Source organism: Tupaia chinensis, unplaced genomic scaffold (genome assembly GCF_000334495.1).
Source record: "Tupaia chinensis unplaced genomic scaffold, TupChi_1.0 Scaffold000414_1, whole genome shotgun sequence".
Taxonomy (NCBI): Eukaryota; Metazoa; Chordata; class Mammalia; order Scandentia; family Tupaiidae; genus Tupaia; species Tupaia belangeri.
Genome location: NW_006159919.1, coordinates 20,721 through 41,644, shown reverse-complemented (window position 1 = coordinate 41,644; position 20,924 = coordinate 20,721). Strand labels below are relative to the sequence as shown.

Genomic DNA, 20,924 nt, shown 5'->3' with positions numbered 1-20,924 from the left:
GAGAAATACTCCCATGCAAAGAGACATGCACAAGGACATTTATTTGTGGCATTGTTTTTAATAGTGAAAAAAACTGAAAACAACATCTTAAGTAGGAAATGATTCAATAAAACTATCATGTCCATATTATGGAATACTATGTAGCAGTTAAAAGAACGAGGTAGATGTACATATATATATATACTAATATGGAAAAATTTTCAAGATACACTTTTAGTGAAAAAGGCAAGTTACAGAATAATACATAATGTACAATCCCATTTTCATGAAAATGAAACAAAATAAAATCTTTATGGAAATGTGTATGTAAAAAATGTTTCTTAGAACTAGAAATTGTAGTGACCAGCTAAACGTTTCTCCTATAGCAAGGAAGATGGTATCCACTCTTAAATAAGTTTCTTGGTTTTCCTTAAAAATTGTTTCTGTAAAGGAAATATAGTCATGTATTACATTTAAAAAAATGGGAAGTGTTGAAAATATTTATGTTTATATTGATTGATTGTGTATATGTAAAATGTTTATCAATGCTTAAACTTTATATATATATATATTCATTCGATATAGTTTGTCACTTTACATCAACCATAAGATAACTTGAACAATGTTCGCCTAAATTATGTGAATTTTTAAGTGTTGCAATGTTCGAATTTGAAAAGATAGTTCAATTTTCATTTCAATTTCATACAATAATATGGAGGCACAGTCTAAGATCAATTTTAGAAAAGACTATTCCAATTAGCAAATTTAGTAAGTTTCATTATGGAAATTCCCAGAGGCAAGCTCTGGCATTTAATGATTAGAAAAGGAACAAGTAAGTATTGCCTGCAAAATGAATCAATAGGAAAGTAAATTCCACTGTCTGATATAAAATAACCTTTATGTTAAGCAAAAAGCATGGAGTTAATTAGAGGAGGTATATGTATCAGGGTACTTCAAAATGTTCCTGGATAAATGGAATTAAACTGAATTTAGGTATGAAAAAATTTTTGTAATTCATGCATAGTTTCTGTAGTATATGTTTTCATGAACTTTTTGAAGGCCCCTCATTTAAGTGTCACTTCATAATGTACACTGTGAAAATATATGGCATGAGAATGATTATGACGCAAATAGAAAAATACAGTGAGAATTCTTGTAAGTCTCTTAAAATTCACTTATGAATCATAGTTATAGAAACTCTTCTAAAGATTTTAGCAAGATCGCTTCCTATTTTGTGCTCTGTGACTACATCAAACTAAAGCAAATAGGTAAGTCAAAGAATAAAGGTCACGCAAACCTATGTGTGTTCCACTAAGTACACAAACCAAGCACGTCCATGAATGAATCACACAAGAATTACAAGTGTCCGCTGAAGGTTCCAGTCCTATAACCCACCTTACTGACGTTTTCCTTATGCTACAGCTCTAATAGGTAAGTGCTGTTAGAGTTGGCATAGCTATCATTAGCTTGACCACAAACAAATGAGAATGTAAGTTATAAAGAATTACACCAAAGTTCATGGAAGATAAAGGTCTGTCACCACCTGGAGGGTCTATTCCTGAGCACTTGATGTTTTTCTTCTACGGTGGTGAGATGTTCCATAATGAATCCCTCGGCTGCTCACTGTAAACGGTTGCCATGCTACGCGTTTCAATGGTGAAAGTACAAGAACAAATACATACTTTTGTACTGTTGTTCTCTGTGAAACTCCAGTACTTGGGATTTTTGCAACATTCAAAGCAGCTCAAGTAGAAAAGAAAAAGTTCAAACCAGTCACCAGATCCAAAATTAGCATTTTATTCAGAACGCTGGGGTCAGAGGTGTATCATTTATATTCTGGTACACAATACAGGGGCAAAGCTGTTGTCAGAAGTTTCTCCAGTTTAAAAGCTTTTTTTTTTTTTCAATTTTTTTTTAAAAACACACACTTAGTAGTGCCACCAGTGTCAGGCCACCCCTTTCTTTCCTTTTGACTTTTTTTTTTTTTTTGGTACAAATTATGTAAAACATTTGTGCTAAGAACTTTTCTCCCTCCCCAAACAAAAGAGAAAATAAAAAATAAAAAAAAAATTAAAAAATTGGAAATTGAGTATTCTAACTACAGCTCAACAATTGAATCAAATGTCACTTTTGTTTGTAAATACTTTATCCATAACGAAAGATATAAACATGCAAAAAACCTGAATCCATAGTCCAAATAATACATACACATGTTCTGAAGTTTCTGCACTTCTCCATAGACTATGCTGATAAAACATTATGTACACATACCATTTTTACAGTGAAGTGGAAAAAATACAGTAAATAAAAAAGTGTACATGGATTAAGACCAAAATGTGTCTAACATTCTAGTTTATGAAAAAATTCAATTTTGCTACAAATTGGTGATATGAAAACTCCCTTTATTTGCAACCAGCTGCGTAAGGTTTAAGATTTTTAGTGAAAAAAAAAAAAATCTAAAGTCTAAAACTAGAAGTAATGTACATTTTCCAGTCTCATGGTCTCATCCCCCAGGATAACAAAATCTCTCCATGAGTTCTTTTGTTTCTTTGTTTGTTTAACTCTGTATTTTAATAAAAGCAAATGCAATGTAACAAAAGCGTGTTGAAGCATATCATGGTTTAACTTACTGCTCCCACCACAAAATATTTTGTCTTTTACTTATCATTTCAGAAATCAGTACCATTAAAGCCTTAAACATAAAACTAATTCCAATCTGAAAAAGGTACAAAAAGGCACATAAAATCCCAGTGCTTCTGTACTGTAAAATTCAAGTGTAACTGAGCTCAGTGTTTTTCCAAACAGTATTGGATCACTGATATTCCCTCTGAGCCCAAATTGGTTTGCAGCCTATGCCAAAGCCTCCAGCAAGCACTGTGCTAGTAGACTACAAAGTTAAAGCCTAGCTTCTGTATGCTTTTTGGGAATATCAGTTGAAATTGTTTGTACTTGTCCAAAAACCAAGTTCACCCTGAAGTTCAGTCATCACCTCCACCATACATGTCAGCCAGTTTCTTGAACCGTGGCCCCCAGTCGTTCAGGTAATCATAGTCCTGCTCACCACCACTACTTGAGGAATTAAGGGAGCTCAAAGACCCGGCGGTGGAGCCACTGCCTTCATAGTCAAAGACTAAGAGGGAGTCATATGGCGGAGCTGTGGGATCATTGTCAGCAGCTTTAAGGCCCTACAATTTGGAAAGACAAAAAAAAAAAAAAAGAAAGAATTAAGAGAGGTTTACAATTTACAAAACCACAGGAAGATCCTACGGACTCCATGGGATCAAACACTTGTTTGCACATTTCCATTTGCCATTCAAAACATTGCGACACACAGAAATTGGGATTATTACCATTTGAAAATTAGGCAAAAACTAACCTACTCCGTTCTTCTGCATAGAAACATCCCTAAGGAGCCTCGTTAATGGAGGCCAAGACATATGATGGGGGCAGAGGTTAATTGGAGAATGTTTGACAGGGGACAGAAATCAAAAGCCAAATGCTTGAAGCAGAGAAAGGAAGATCTTAAACAACACAGTAAATAGGACAGCAGTGCTCGATTTTATAAACACATCGCATTGAAATAAAGCTAAATTATACCATGGTAATTACTATAAAATCATCTCGTTCATTCACTGATTTATTCAACAAACATTTGTGGAATTAACTCCTACTCTGGCCAGCAAGTTCAGTAAGTGTGACTGTGTAACAGCCCATGCATGACCAGTTGTGAATGAATAACTATGGGTGAAAAGAGGTTACATGAAATAATACAGAGGGCTGTGACACTATGTGACACGTGGACTCTAATCAGAGTCGGAGTAAGTGGATCTTGACTACAAACAGTTTGAACAGAAATGGTCTATATAAAACAAGGAAAAGGAGATATAAATGACTGTCATATGGTCCTTGAAACTCTGCAAGTATACAATCTAGCATAACAAGCATTACTACAACACAATGCAAATAATAGGTAAGTAACACAACAATTAAACAATTAAGTCTAAGCCAAAATGATGAGGATGATAAATTCAGAATAGCATTAACTGCAAGGAATTCATATACCTTGCAACATGTTTGCAAGTACCAAAGATCTAATGAACTGGAAGATGATCATGGAGTGACCAGGCCCTGTAGAGGAGGCTCATCTCTCTAATGTGTGCATGCACACACTCTATCTTGAATAAATATATGTATGTATATATATATATATATATATATACATATATATATATATACACACACACACACACACGTATGTATATATAAAAAATGAAGAGCTAGGAGGTCAAGAAGGAAATAGTATTTTATTTGCCCTAATTTTAAATGATATTAAAGAAATACAATGTGAAATTAATTGATAAATTGTGACCAGGTACTTTTAAAAATACAGGTGACTTCTAGCCCCTATAAACCCTGCAGCAGGCATGATCCAGTATCTGTATATAGTATAAAGACAGAAGAGGAAATTCTGCCAATCTAAAGTAACATGGATGTTTGGCTCTTAAGTTTTCTTCTTTTACATTAAAAAATATACCAGAAAATGATTATCATCTTCTATTTCTTTAATTCTTGCTAAAAGATGCTTTTTAATGTACAACTGAAGACTCTTGACCTAATTCTTAACTATGCTCTACAAAAGTTTAGTTTTTTTTGTCTTTTAGAGTCTTTTTCTTTTTCCTGTTTTTTCTTGGAGGGAAGGGGGAGTCTGTTTTGTTTTGTTTTTTTGATTTGCCAGAGAGTACATGTACTCAAGGGACACTTTAATAGTAGGCCCTCAATATTTTCCCAATCCCATTCTAGTACTCCAAGATAAACCAAATTATTATTTCCAAATAATCACTCTCTCTTCCCCCAACTCTGCTTTTCAAATGCTGGTAGGCTTATGATGGTCTCACTTATCCAAGATGTGGTACAGACTGCCCTATATGAGAGATCAATCCCTCCAATACATACACATTTTATGGGCATGAATATGCAGTGTTTTTATGAGCAGATATGCATTTTTCTTTCCAATGCATGAAGGAGGAATAGGGGGGAAAAGCATCAAATTTAAGGTCAAAGTCAGCATGTAATAGTGGTGAGGAGATCAGACTCTGAGTTGATACCTCTGATTATAGTATTAGCTGTGGGATCTCAGCATTTTCTCATCTGCAACATTAACAACAATAAAATTATTATGAAGACCAACTGAAGATAATGCATTCGAGGCTCTCCACAGTGTCTGACATTTGTAGATCTCAATGAATATTAGTTAGTGTTTCTTTAAAACTATGAAGTTTGGAGAAAAACTTCCAGCTTTGGAATTTTAAAACATTTTCAAAAAAATGGGAAGGCACACTATTTTAAGAACAAAGTGGTAGCTGCTTGACTCCAATTAAAAGTAACAGAGAAAAGTAGACACTACCCATTTTCCCAACTCTAGGTATCTCTTGCCAAAATCCTACCTACTTAATTAAGCACACTTTTCTTTAGAGCATGTTATACAATTTGTAATTCAGAGAAAGTCTAGATAAAATGAAACAAATCTTCAGTAAACTTCTCAACATATAAAACATAAGTAATTTTAGATAGGGCTTTATCTTATTTTTAGAATAAGCTACAAGGCAATTCTGCTAGGACGAAGAGCCATAACCTATAATTTCTTAAAATGCATGACTTCTTTCTGTGGTAGACTATGTTACTGTCCTTAGTGACCCACAAACCTTTTTCCGTAGGGGATGACATGCCCACACTACCACGAGTGCCTCTCTGGAGTCAAATTTACTTCCCTAACCTCACTGTCAGGCTTGGCTACATGATCGGCCTTGCCCAGTGAAATGTGAGCAGCAGGGAAGAGCAGAGCTGCTCTGAGTCCTATCTGTGTTTCTACCTGCTCCTTGCTCCTGCTCCCTCTGTTAGAATGGCTGGCCTGGATGAAGATTTCCTTCTGCTAGAGCCTAACATGGTAGAGATGACATGTGAATCAGGACTGCTGGTGGCCTAGAGCTGACCTAAAACTGGAGCAAGAAGTAAATTTTGGTATTGTAAGCTAATGATACTTGGAGTTGTTAGTTACAGTAGGCTTTAGAGAACAAATACTCCAAATGCACACTTACTCATTTTATTGTATTGTATTTTTAAAATTCAATTCAAGACTTATTTGTCAAGTATCTATTATGATAATGTATTTTACTTAGTGGTAGAAACTCAGCTATTAAGAAGCTAGATCAGGGGCCTAGTAGTTGGTGCGGTGGCTAAGGTGTAGGACTCCCACAGCAGGCAGCTTGAAAATCATGCTGTGTGTGCACGCGTACATGTGTGGCCAAAATCACAGGAGGAAAATGGAGAAGGGATTGCAGCATGGCCTTCCCACCATGCCCAGGGGGTAGGGGGGCTGATTTCTCAATTTCTCTGTGTGTGTCTCTCTGTCTCTGTTAGGTAAGTGTGCATACCTTATGGCAAAACTATTTTTTAAAAAGCAGCTAAAATGAATGCTTGTCCTGATAAATTTTATATTTCACAATGTGGAATACAAATTTGCATGCACCCCTTCTTCCCTTTTCTGTATAAAATAGGTAATTGATTCCTTAAGTTCAACACTGTTTAATTTGGAGCCACACAAATTCTGGACCCAAAAAGATCTAAAGGAAAATTATGAAAAGTCAGGGAGATTCTTGATAAGGAGGATAAAGTCTCTATAGACTAATGTTACATTTTCATTATGAAAACTGCTTCATAATACAGACAGCAAAGACAATGGCTAAGATCACTTTATTCAGGTCACTTACTTTATCACAATTTGATACTTAAGTGAAAATACACAGAAATTCCCACCCAATCCTTACAGTGTCAGCACTAACGTGGAACCATGGAAAGGTCAAGGCTAAAATGAGCTTCAAAGAGTGTCTGGATTCAAATTAAATTGATGCCTGTTTGACCAAAGAATAAACACTAGAAGTTGCCTGGACTTTTCTGGTAGGTTAAAAAACAGCAAGGCCCTACACCAAATGTACAAGCCACCTACTTTAAATTCCTTAAAATATAACACTATACATAATCTACACCCACTGATATGTGGGATTCATCTGCCTTAACCACCAGTATTCCACAGACTGGCCTAGATAGCACTGATTCATAGTCAAGAATAAATGTGATCCTTCTGAATGAGATACTAAATAAATTATTGGAAAACCTTTGGTAATTCTAAAAAAAAAAAATCACAGTCAAGTTCTGAGAAATTCAAAGTATCAGTAATGCAACTAGAGTGAATGCAGAGAAGAAATCCAGTGGGAAATCCAGTGGGCAACAGAACCTTCTGGCCCTTCCTTATGTGACATAGAAATGGACCAACACATGTGAAGTGTAATGTACTATTTCCAAATTTACCAACTAACTGCATGTGTTTCTCTAGGTTTGATTAAATCTAGCAAAGTATGCTTTTGTTTTGCTTTTTCTGAAAGGGTTCATCTTGAACTATGGATAAACCTGCACTATTGATGTATCAAAACAGTCATGACACATTTTTGCCTAGAAAAACACAAAAATATGTCATGACTTTTCCGATACCCCAATATTTTCTGAAGTTTGAAGCTCCTGTGCAAAATAAAAGAGCTATGGCTCTGACTGAATTCTTGCTAAGCCTGTATTTACAGACTTCGGATCCCTATGCTTTATGGGTGGAAACACACTTTTATTGTGACTATAAAAACCTCCATTCTTCACTGAGGAGCACATGAGGGATATAAGAGAGAGGTCCTATTGATTCTCCTGTCACATTCTGTCTTCTGCAGCCTTCGTGCCACCGCTTTAGTTTAGGTCCTTACTATATCCTGTCAGGACCAGAGCAAAGCTTCTCTAACTGGTGTTCCTGTCTCCTGAACTATTTCTGCTTCTTTCCTAGCAGCTTCTATTGGTTTCTCTATATTCCCTTTTCTTTTGATATCACTTTCCAAGTAAAACATTCAGACTGTCCTCTATGACCTATAGCCATGTTTCCTAAATAAGGAAGGAGTTTCCCAGGGGTATGCAAGATGATTTTTGATTGGCGCACTGGCACCCTAAAACATTTCCCTTTGTTTAGGAAAGTTATTAGGAAATGATTAAAAGTTTAAGTAAATAATAAGTGTGTAAAAATGAAAAAAACAAAAACAGGTGTTAACTAAAATGCAGAATATTTGGGTAACCTATAAGATAAAGTAAAAACTCTGTAGAAGAGCACTGTGAGTCTAGATTGTTCATCCACCTTTTCAGTTTTAGCTGTTCTTAACACCAGCAACCACAACAAATTTATACACCATTTCCTTCAAACTCACAAGCATAGTGTTCTCACACACTTCTCATGCTACCTGAATATTCATTTCTCTAACTAGTTGAAATGTAATTCCCTTTGTCTAAAATAGTCTTTTTCACAATTTTTCATCTGACTAATATTCATCCATCTACCCACCAGTCCAAAAGCCCATTAAAAATGTCACCATTGCTGTATGAAGGATTATTTTTGTCCAGCCCTGACTGGGAGTCATTTCTGGTAGTCTCTCTGATGCCCTCCACTTTTATTACTGCTTTATTACTGCCATGCCAGCCTGTGGCATCCCCTTCTGCAGGGGCCGTTTTGTGTCCATTTCCTGATGTACAACACAGTGCCTGATATCCTAGAAGTATTCTAGACATTCATCATTTTGCACTGCTGCCCGGGGTTTTGTTTTCCCCTTCCCTGCATCTTGTTCATACAAAGAGGACCTTAAGAAGCTTGTGAAAATGAGAGAACAGCAGTCGGCATAATGGCTATGTTGCTGGACTCCCATGAAGTCGACCGTGGTTTGAGTCTCAGATCTGATGGTTTAAACTCACGCCGGGTGTGTGTGCATGCATGCCCAAGATCCCAAGAGGAGAATGGAGGAGGGATTATGGCATGGGCATCGCCCCTAAGGGATGATTTCTCGCTTTCTGTCTCTTTGACTTTCTGGCACACGCCCTATAGCAAAAACCTCTCAAAAAAAAGAAGCTTGTGAAAATGAAATTGTAGTACGAGTTTATTTAGTGCAGTTTTTCCCCCCTCCCCCAGGTTGTGAGTGCTTGCTAGAGAGAGACTCAGAGGGAAAGTGAGAAATCAACCCCCAGAAAGGATGCCACACTGCAATCTTTTTTCTGGTCTCATCTTGGAACTTTTGGCATGCATGCACATGTGTCCAGTGGGATTTTTTTTTTAAAGAGAGATCATGAGAATTCAGTGACTTCTCATGCCAACATTAGTATTTCTTTTTAAGGGAATTTCATTTTACTTAGAGCTCATTTTTGGGGGAAGGAGAGTATTTTAATTGTTATATTTACAATTGGAAAATAGGATAAAACTTTTATTCCTGAAAGTAATTTACCTACAATAATAATAGATACGTTATTAATAATAATTAAGGGATTTTTAAGGCTGGCCCCATAGTGTGCCAGTTAAACACTGTGCAGAGGAAGCCAGATTCCATGCAGCCAGCAGTTCAAGCTCTGGCTTGAAAAAGACACTGGGAATATGCCCAAGCCCCATTGGAGAGAGAATTCTCTCTTTCTTGTGTCTTTTCTTCTTTTTCTCTTGTGTATGTGCATGCATTCTATGCCAAAATTTTTTTAAAAGAGCAAATAAAAGAGATTTTACTATGGAAAGGACTGGCACTATACCAAGCATTTTCTATCTATCAGGTTGTCATAAAAATCATGATGTATTTTTCTGTTTCTCTATGCACAAATGCATCATGACTTTTCCAATGACTCAACATATATATTATCTCATTTAGTCCTCACCACGATCTTAAAAAACAGATCCTATCATTATACCCACTGTACAAATAATAAAACTGGAACTCCAAGAGGCTACACCAAGGACTTGATTTTGTACAGGTAACGAATTAGATGAAGAAGCTAGATTTGACCTCAAACACCCAACTTCTATATAAGAGTGGAATTGAGATATTTTAAAGAGGACAAATTAAATGTATTTAACAGGAGAAAAAGGCAAACATTTTAAACTTTAGTAGTTTCAAGCAAGCTGTTCTAAGAACCTTTCATAAATTTTTAGATAACTTTAATCAAAAATTGATGAGTCATAGTGGTGGTAGAGTCCTGCAGTCCCAGCTAAGACTCTAAGGCAGGAGGATGGTGACAGAGTAGATCCTGTTTAAAAAAAAAAAAAAAAAAAAAAAGTCTGTCTCTTAACAGAAGTATGCACTGGGTTTTTATATTTCTGAGATAAAGAAATATTCAAGATTAGTAAAATTACTGGAAGTATGCTTATACCTATTGTCAGGCTGAAGTTAAATTAATTTGTTTCAACTTTTCACCCCCCCTGAAGGTCATATTTAAAAACTGAAAATAGAATAAAAGTTCTGCAGTTAAAATTCAAAAACATGTGACTCGTTTTACTCTACCTACCAGACTGGAAGTAAGTTATCATTTTTTAAATTCAAGGCAACATTCATTCATTATTTTAACAAATAAACTAGAAAATGTTCTCACAAGCTCTCCTATTTCTTACATCTATAAAAGCATCCCAATTATAATCATCACTGTATTATTCTTCCTTTGGAACATTTGGTACTCTGCTACATCGAATAAGACCTGGAGATAAAATGAATTTGTGTTTGTTTTAATTTTTTTTTTTTTAATAAAATGTGCTTGAGTTTTTTCTTGGTGCCTTCAACTGTTTTAAAACTACATGTATTTATTTTTGTCTCCCCAGCTTAGCTAATGAAAGACATTGAATAAGTCTTAATGGGTATCTTGGATGGAAGACTCTATACAGTGCTTTTAAGAATTATTACTGGCTTTGGCCTCCCAACAGTTTTCATCTTCTTTTTTTGTTTTTTGGAGAGGTTTTTCACTACAGGGCGCATGTGTTCGCCAGACAGACAGAGACAGAGAGACAGAAAGCGAGAAATCACCCCCCAGGGGGGATGGTCACCACAATCCCTTCTCCTCCATTCTCCTCTCGGGATCTTGGGCACGCACGCACACGCGCCCGGCGTGAGTTTTAAGCCACCGGGTCCGGGATGCGAACCGCGGTCGACTACGTTGGAGTCCAGCGACATAGCCATTACGCCAACTGCTGGTTCCCCAGTTTTTGTCTTCTTGAACTTCCCCACAGAACTGACCATCACATCCCTAAAGCACTCTTTTTGGTTGTTTTCTGTGACAACTTATTCGATTTTCTGTCTATAATTTTAGAGGTATTTCTAGTTACAGAATTTTGATCTCCTCTCCTCCACATTTCTCCATTTTGTAATCACATTCAATTCCATATATTTAATTGCCATTTTGGGAATGATTCCCAAATCAAATCTTTTATCATTTAGTCACTCAGTGTGCCCCATTCTGTTCTCCCGGGATAAGCATCTCTTCCCTTGGACCATGGAATGGCTCAGAAGGGAGGCAGAACGGAACCCTGGGATAGACGTTCTGAAGGGGTGTGTATAGTATAAAGAGCTACCACTGGATGGTGCCCAACCTAGACTTTGTGTCCCTGGCCCTTTCAAGACTGGTTAAAGCTTAGTGAAGAAACTAACTTCTAGCCAAAGGAGAAAGGGAAAAGCACAGAATAAGCACTGGCATGGAATTACAAGGTAAAACTGTGAAGTACAAGTGGAGTTTGCTGTGGTTGGGCCCGCAAGACGCTGGTTGGGAAAGGGCCTTAGATGAAATAGGAAAGCGAAGTAAGAACCAGATGCAGCAGACCTCCAACACCTGGAAGAGTTAGGCTTCAGATAGTGGAATGTTTGCACGGTACACAGACTACACTGGCAGCAAAGTAGGAAACACACACAAAGACAGTCTATGCTTATCATTTTATTTTTTTTAGATTTCTTCACATAAGCTTTGTGCTTGCTGGAGAGAGACAGAGAGAAGGAAAGTGAGAAATGTCTCCCCAGGGGGATTGGCCACATTGTAATCCCTTCTGCTCCATTATCTTCTCATGATTCTAGGCACACACGCACATGTCCTGGTGTGACTCTCAAGCTCCAGGACTCGAACTGTGTTAGGCCATATGGGATCCAGGACTTGAACCACCATGTCACCTACTGGCCCATGCCTTGTTTACTTTTTCACTTGCAGAGTTATGTTATACACAGTGAACATTCAAGAGTGATTTGCCTTGTGGATGATCCTAAATCAAGATAAGGATGATTTGGGACCAGCAGTTAGTGTAATGGCTATGTTGCTGGACTCCCATGTAGTCGACCATGGTTCGAGTCCCGGACCCGGTGGCTTAAACTAATGCTGGGGGCAGGTGCGGGCGCTACAGAGGGAGGAGAAGGGATTGCGGCATGGTCATCCCCCTGGGGGGTGATTTCTCGCTTTTTGTCCCTCTCTGTCTGTCTGGCGAGTTAATGTGCCCTATAGCGAAAACCACTCAAAAAAACAAAACAAAACAAAACAAAAAACAAACAAACAAACAAAAGAAACAAGATAAGGATGACTTAAAATAAGCATTTTTTAAATATGTAGATAATCCTCGAATTATGCATTGACTGTATTCTAGAAGTTAATTTGTCAGTCAGTTGTTTGGAAGAAAGTTTTCTGTTTCAGTAATTAGGTTTGCTATGGTCTAAAGTCACTTTTTCAATTGTGTACCTGAGCCTTGTTTTAGAGAAATGAAATCCCAAGTAGAAATTCTTATTGTAACTCTTTCACTATGATATTAGAAGGGTTGGATAACTGAATTTTATTAACTAGGTCATCTTTTCTATCTACGGAAGAAATGCAGTCACTGTAAAAAAAAAAAATCAATGAACACACACTTAGAACAGACAGACACACACGCATAAAGCACAAACTTAGGACTAATGTGCTTATTTTCTGAATGGAAAACACTAGAGTGAAAGACTCCAGATTGGATCCCCACTGATCGCAATCAAATGCAACTTGGGTGGTGCCATAACTTAATGCTGTACACATTTTCCACAGTACTTGAATTCTCAAGACAACAAAATCGAACAGCTAGGCACCACGCTAGATGTTTAAGTTATACAAAGACAAATAAGAAACAGTTCCCATCTAGGAGAGAACTCGCATGATGGTGTAGAAGAAAGAATTATGCATGGTTCTCTCAAAGTTTGTGGAAAATACCTATATAAAAAAATGGGTTTTAAAACATTTTTCTATCACACTAAACTCATACCTTACTTCTCTTTGCCATAATACAAGCCCTCTTGTATACCCCAGCCAGGGAGGGCTGTGACTGAGGACCCGTCTTGCTATCACTTTCTAGAGGTGCTCAGGCTGGCTTCACAACAAAAGGGGGTGTTTGAGCTCAATCCTGAAAAATAAGTGTGAGTCTTTACAGAATAAGGGGTTAAGGGCTTTGTAGAAGTTATAGTTTGTTCAAATGTGTGACGCTTTTGAGGATCCCCAAAGAGTTCAGTGGGGCTGCAGCACAGAAAAGAAATGTGAGGAAGGAGAGGAGAAGTCAGGAATCAAATTATGAACAGCTTTATTGAAGATGCTCAGCATTTAATCTTTATCACTAAGAAAAGAAGAGGACAAAAATGAGATGGAATGCTGCAGAATACTGACACTTCAGGGACAGGCACAAACATTTAGTTGTGTTTGTTGAATTATACTCAAGCTAGGATTATTACTTTAAATTTTTTTAAATAGAGGTTTTTGCCTTAAGGCACATGCACTGGCCAGAGAGAGAGACAGAGACAGTGAGAGGGAAAGTGAGAAATCACTCCCCAGGGGAGATAACCAAGCTGTAATCCCTTTTCCTCCATTCTCCTCTCAGAATCTTGGGCAAGCACGCATAGGCACCTGGCATGAGTTTCAAGCCACCAAGTCTGAGACTCAAACCACAGTCAACTATGTGGCAGTCCAGCGAGATAACCGGTCTAACATCTGTTGGTTCCAAGATTATTACATTTAAAAAGATTATTTCCTACACTTACAGCTGAAAGATGAACTATATCTTGAAACCTGACAACTACAGGAACGATCCAACAATTTCTCATCACGATGAACACTAAATTAGGAGTAAAATCATCAGGCACTCTTACATATTCTAAAAGATCTAGTGGTATATATAAATTCTTGCAAAATTCCTTAACCAGATCTAAATTTAAAATAAGAGCTGGAAAAGTCAGGGCATATTTATGTAGATAAAGGAAAATTACTGGCATTCAGTTGTTTTTGGTTTTCATCTGCTTTTAAATCATGTCGATTACAAATTAACCTATTACGTCTTTAGCAGAAATGAATACAAGTGTTCAGAAAGCAGCGTATAATTTAGGAACAGACAGTAATGGATAGTTGCAGCGAGAGATAAATATTCCAACTCTGTTTCAAAACTTTTTCTCCAACCTGTAAGTGCATCTAAAACCTAAGGTAGATTGATTATGTATACATATTCTACAACTATTTCAAGGAAGCCCAAGAAACAAGAGACTTATCAACACAAGACTGAAATTTCACTACAAACTCATTCCACTTCGTGATGCACTAAGACCAATTCTGATCTCAGAAGAGATATGAAACAAGGGAATATGGCCAGAGAATAGGAGTCCTGCCATATATTCAGTCAGTGTCAATAAGTATCACTCTCTTAGGCTTACAATAAAAATTCAAAAGGAGAATTGCAGCAAGACTATAGCCATGTTCAAAAGAAGCAGCATAAATCATTCTGCCTCACAACTGATGTATTAAACATGGCAGAACCCTTGGTCAGTAATGAAATAAAAAAATGCCATAATAATTTTGACAGTGAAAATCACATCCGTTATATTCAACAGAGAATTAGCTTCCTCTCACAGAGACTCTTAAAACCCCTCAACTAGACAAGTATTTAAATCACTTACATAATATTTAATTTAGCTGTTCTTCCAACTAATTTCTGTGATGGAGTTGTTAGGTAGGCACTGAATTCTCACCAATTGTGATTCAAAGGATACGGCGTAAAGAAAATGAAGGGAACTACTGTTACATTGATCAGTGTTAATACATGAAATTAGAATGTACTATAATATTGTTAGTCTATTTATTACATGTAATCTAAGGAAAAAGCCTTGACGGTGTGACTAATGCTGATGAAATATGTGAATGCCATTTCAGGAATGGAGAATATGAATTGATAGATCTTTCTGGTTGCTTTATTACTGAAGCCACATTTACTTTTATACAAAGACAAACTGAAGAAAAAGCAAGTATGTTTTAATGAACGACATAGCTAAGAAATGTGTGCCTTACATAGATCTAACCATTAGCATAACATAGAACCCTTATAAGGGGAGTGAGTCTCTCTTTCACCTCATTAATGAAGTCTCCGATGTCCCCAGGGTGCGGGGCTGCAGATCGGACTGGATACTGGGGCTCGGCATGGATGGGTCTCTCATCCAGTCGTCGGATTCCTACAGGCTTGATGGCATCAGGCTCAACGGTATCAGGCTGCTGGAGCTGGCTCAAGTCATAGTCCTGCAAAAGACAAAATAAAAAATCCCATGATAGATGGGCATAAAGATGGAAAATTACAACTTTTGTTTTAAAACATACTCAGAATGCATAGAAATGAGTGAAATTTAACATAATGGAAAAGTTGCCACTACGAGTTTTTCATGTTATGATTAAATATTTCTTTCACACAGCTCTTTCTTCTGTGTTTTTCATTTCTACAGTCTGTGCTCCATCTGCTTTACAATGTTCCTCATCAGTTTCCAATGGAAAACAGCCGTGCGATGAGGTCTCACTGTAAAATGACTAAAAATCCGACTAGAAAATATAGCTGTACCATGAAAGCAAAGGTATAAGCCTTAATGTCTTCAATAGTAAAAATAAATGATGTGGGTGCTTTTTCCTTTTCCCTAAAGGAAAGCATTAGTTCACTGAGGTTGCGAGCTATCTTTCATTCCTCTCTCCCTTCTATGGTCTGCCGCCAGAGTCAGTAAACTATGGTCTGTGGCCCTGTCTGACCTGTGGCCTATTTTTCTCTAAGAAAGACTTTTAAATTTTTAAAGGGTTACTTAAAATAACAACAACAAAGAATGTGCTACAGAGACTATAAGTGGACCACAAAACCAAAACTTTTTACTATCTGGCCCCTTAGAGAAAAAGTTTGTCCGTGTCTAGTGGTACCAGGCCACAGAAAGTGTGGATTCTCTTCCAAGGCAGCCCCTGTGGGATATCACTTTCAGAGAGGTGGAGGAGAACATGTCAACAAGGATGCTCTGGGCATAGGTTGGGCTTCAGAACTAGTTTCAGCTGTAACGCCAACTGGACAGGGATCGACAGACTGACTATAATGTGGACATGATCAAAATTCTAGGTTTGGGTAAGTACTTTGTAGTGTTCAAACCTTTAAACTCTGGTGCTATAAAATGACATATCCGTGGCTTAACCAAAATTCTCCAGTTCAGTGTTGACATTTATAGAAAGTACAGATTTTCTGGTATTCAGCTGAAGCCTTGTCTCTCTGTTTAAAGTTAACTTAAAATCTTTTGCAGTGTCTTAACAGTGGTTCTGATTTTCCACACCTGAACATTTACCATGTTTTGGTAATATTCTCGTTGTTTTAACTACGTCCAGTCATTTAATTGTTTTAACACCACATGTGGTTTCAAGTTTTATTATCCCCATCCCCACTTAAGAAACAAAAAAACTGAGTTTGAAGTAACCCAAGTAACTCACCCAAAGTCCTCACTCTATTAAGACACAAAAATAGACTCTTACTCCAAATATATTAGACTCCAAAGTCTGGTTCTTTTCACAGTCATGTGTGAGGATGAGTCAAATCTTGAGTTACAAGGTTGGATTTAGGGTTACAAACCAGATAGATGACCATGGATGGACAAGAATATGAAGAATGCTTAAGTTAACAAAGGAAATAAAAGGGAGAAGGATTTCTAACCTTCGTATGTGCCATGAACTCTACTAGGCTGTTGATAAGTGTTTTCTTACTACCAATACTTTCCAACAAAGTTGTGAAAAATGATTTATTGTCTCATCTCTATAGATAAGAAGACTCATAAGGGTTGAGTAACTTGCCCAAGGGATTAAGATGAGAATCAAAACCAGGTGTAGGTGACTTCAATACATCTGATTTTAATCTTAAGTCTATGTTTTCTTTTAATTACACAGTATGGAACATTTATTTTTAATGTGATTTCTGTACTAGCTATGTTTTCTAATCCTGATGACAGTCCCCATGAATAATTCCTTACCAAGAGCTTCAACTAATCATGCCAGGTTTAAGCGCCAAGATATCATGACAGAAAAGCTTCTCCTCTCAGGAGTGTGCAATGTGACATGGAAAATGAGGTTGATACAGAGTAGGACAAGCCAGAGTGGGACGTAAACTTGGTATATCACAAAGTCTAACATTTTCAAAGGTGTAGGGTTAGGAGAAGGGGACTATCGAGGATGCCTCTCTCTCTCTCTCTCTCTCTCTGTCATGCTCATGTGCACACATCACTCTTTGTGATTAAAAAGTAAATAAATAAATGCTCAGAGGGAAAACTGGTTTTTGGTTTGAACCTTGAACCATATATGGACTAAGGAGAAAGCACTGTTTTGGAAAAATAAACAACATGAGCAAAGAAAAGTACTGTTTTCTTTTGTTAAGACAGAGTATGTCAAACCATCCACATGAAACCTGAGTGAAAATATCTTGCTCTTGCACAAATGTGCTCCATTTTCAACATTACAGAATTTATAATTGTGAGTTAGTAATAGGATATCATAAAATAAAGGCCTACAATGATAAAAATATGAAAGCCTTAAAAATGTTAAAATGTTATACAAGATAAGAAGAGTTTATTTAGAGTATTCTAAATGCTTTCATTCTCAGAAGCAGGGCTTTCCAGGCCACATTTAATTGCATAACCACCTTGCACCATAGAGTGGGTGAACAGTGAGTAAATGAGGTTCTCAAAATTACCAAAGCTTTTCCTAGAAGAGAGAAAATACATAGTAAGTTTATTTATGATAGCTAATATATGCTTCTACCCTGAGTATGCAAAATGCTTTATCAGAATTTTGAATTACACAAAATAGGGAACTGAATATTATGATTAGGGACTGCTTTTACCTAGTGACATATTCCTTGATAGGCCTGGGTGTACTATATGATAGTTCTGCATAACAATCACAAGAAACAGATGGTTTCAGACTTATGATGATTAGACTTGTAATTTTTTGACTTTATGCCTCAATCCCTTCTCCTCCATTCTTCTCCCAGGATCTTGAGAACAGCATGCGTGTGTGCACGCGCACACACACACACACACACACACACACTCACACACATGCCTGGCATGATTTTCAAGCCACTGGGTCTGGGACTCAAACTGTGTTCGGCCATGTGGGAGTCTAGAGACATAACTGCTATGCCATCTGCTGGTCCCAGCACTGACTTCTTATCTAACTCCCACTGTACCCAAGGGTTGCAAATACAAATAGAGTTTGACTGAGGAGAGTGTTTTAAAAGTATTCAAGTAAGTCACCAACATCTGACATAGGTATATCTCCCCTGAAAATAGGATGAGCTGGCAAAATAGAGCTCACATTCCTGCATGACATTAGCTACAGCTGATAGCAGCTGTCCTCTTTAAACAGGGCATCATCTCCTTCTAGCCTGCTTCACTAATTTATGTGGATATAACACACTTCTAGAATGGCATATTAATTTACAGCATCTTCTCTTTCTTTTGATAGCCTTTTTCTATTAGCCTGGGAACCAGAGAGCAGCAAAAGCCTAAAAATTTCTTTGGTCTTGCTCAGTTCTTATGACCGTCAGTGTGTTAGCCTCACGGAAAGTGATCACTAAGTGGCCAGCTGGTGGCATGGTGGTTAAGGCAAATGGAACACACATGGTTGACTTAGCAGTTTCAGTTCCACATTGGTAGACTGAAAGACAAACCAGGCATGTGTGCATGCATACTCAACATCCCGAGTGGAGAAAAGGAGAAGGGAATGTGGCAAGGCCATCCCTCTGGATGGATGCCTTCTCACTTTCTCTCACCCTCTCCAGTGGGTGCACACACTTTATAGCAAAAATGAAAACAAACAAACACAACTCACTGGACCCAGGTGGTGGCACAGAGGTAACAACTGTACCCACATGACAAAGGACATGCGTTTGTGTCCTGGGACCTCTCTGAGCAAGCTAGGATTGAACATTCCTGTGATCTGATGGCCAGCTGAGACTAGGGATGGATAACAGCATGAAGCTTCTGTTAGGAGCACTTTTCTATCTCTGTCTCTCTTTGTGTTTCTCATGGAAGAAATAAAAAAAAAAAACGCGCACACACACACACACACACACACACACTCACACACATGCCTGGCATGATTTTCAAGCCACTGGGTCTGGGACTCAAACTGTGTTCGGCCATGTGGGAGTCTAGAGACATAACTGCTATGCCATCTGCTGGTCCCAGCACTGACTTCTTATCTAACTCCCACTGTACCCAAGGGTTGCAAATACAAATAGAGTTTGACTGAGGAGAGTGTTTTAAAAGTATTCAAGTAAGTCACCAACATCTGACATAGGTATATCTCCCCTGAAAATAGGATGAGCTGGCAAAATAGAGCTCACATTCCTGCATGACATTAGCTACAGCTGATAGCAGCTGTCCTCTTTAAACAGGGCATCATCTCCTTCTAGCCTGCTTCACTAATTTATGTGGATATAACACACTTCTAGAATGGCATATTAATTTACAGCATCTTCTCTTTCTTTTGATAGCCTTTTTCTATTAGCCTGGGAACCAGAGAGCAGCAAAAGCCTAAAAATTTCTTTGGTCTTGCTCAGTTCTTATGACCGTCAGTGTGTTAGCCTCACGGAAAGTGATCACTAAGTGGCCAGCTGGTGGCATGGTGGTTAAGGCAAATGGAACACACATGGTTGACTTAGCAGTTTCAGTTCCACATTGGTAGACTGAAAGACAAACCAGGCATGTGTGCATGCATACTCAACATCCCGAGTGGAGAAAAGGAGAAGGGAATGTGGCAAGGCCATCCCTCTGGATGGATGCCTTCTCACTTTCTCTCACCCTCTCCAGTGGGTGCACACACTTTATAGCAAAAATGAAAACAAACAAACACAACTCACTGGACCCAGGTGGTGGCACAGAGGTAACAACTGTACCCACATGACAAAGGACATGCGTTTGTGTCCTGGGACCTCTCTGAGCAAGCTAGGATTGAACATTCCTGTGATCTGATGGCCAGCTGAGACTAGGGATGGATAACAGCATGAAGCTTCTGTTAGGAGCACTTTTCTATCTCTGTCTCTCTTTGTGTTTCTCATGGAAGAAAATAAAAAAAAAAAAACTTTAAAAAATGTTCATAAAAAAGCACTTAATATAATCTCAGCAATGGCATTCATACAATATGAAAAGAGTAGCCAATTCAAGAAATGTGAGCTGGATCACCTTACACTCCATAGCACTAATTCATAGGAGGAGGGAAGAAAAATATTCCCTTTGCCACTGCGGATAATCATTGTCATTGTGAGCCCCCCTCCATGATAGAAATCCATTACAAATTCCTTATTTATTGATAACTTTATAGTATGATCAACTGGACTGGAGAGAAATGTACACATGTGAGAATATTCACTTTGCAAGCTAAATAATGTGATTAAATGTATAAAAAACTTGAAATAAAAAATAAATTCCTCAGTTATGATGGTATTGAAAAAGTGACAGAAAAATCACTGATATACAGGAAGCTGGAAACTGGTTAAAACACATGGCTTAGAGTCTCTGTGATGGTTTCTCCTTCTCTATTGCAAATGGGAACTATCAAAATCTGATGGTGGCAGGGAGCAGATGGAAGTGTCCTCAGGTCACAGGGATGGGCTTTTCTGATGTCCATCTGTGTTACATGGCAGAAGTTCTGACCTGAGGGTCCAATTTTAGACTTTCTGATAAAGGGTCACCCTGCATGAATCTTCTAAATTATGTATCTTTACAATCCCATAATGTTTAACTTAGACA

The 20,924-nt window shown here is 37.7% G+C and overlaps 1 protein-coding gene across 1 annotated transcript in view; it reads right to left on the bottom strand.

Moving 5' to 3' along the window:
• Positions 1 to 1,755: 1,755 nt before the first annotated feature.
• CDH2 (cadherin 2) overlaps positions 1,756 to 20,924 on the bottom strand; it is a gene marked incomplete at its 5' end in the record, with an annotated part of 37,875 nt that continues 18,706 nt past the window's right edge. Inside the window, 2 exon segments of the mRNA XM_006154525.3 lie at positions 1,756 to 3,164; positions 15,238 to 15,402. Coding sequence (XP_006154587.2) covers positions 2,958 to 3,164; positions 15,238 to 15,402 — 372 coding nt within the window.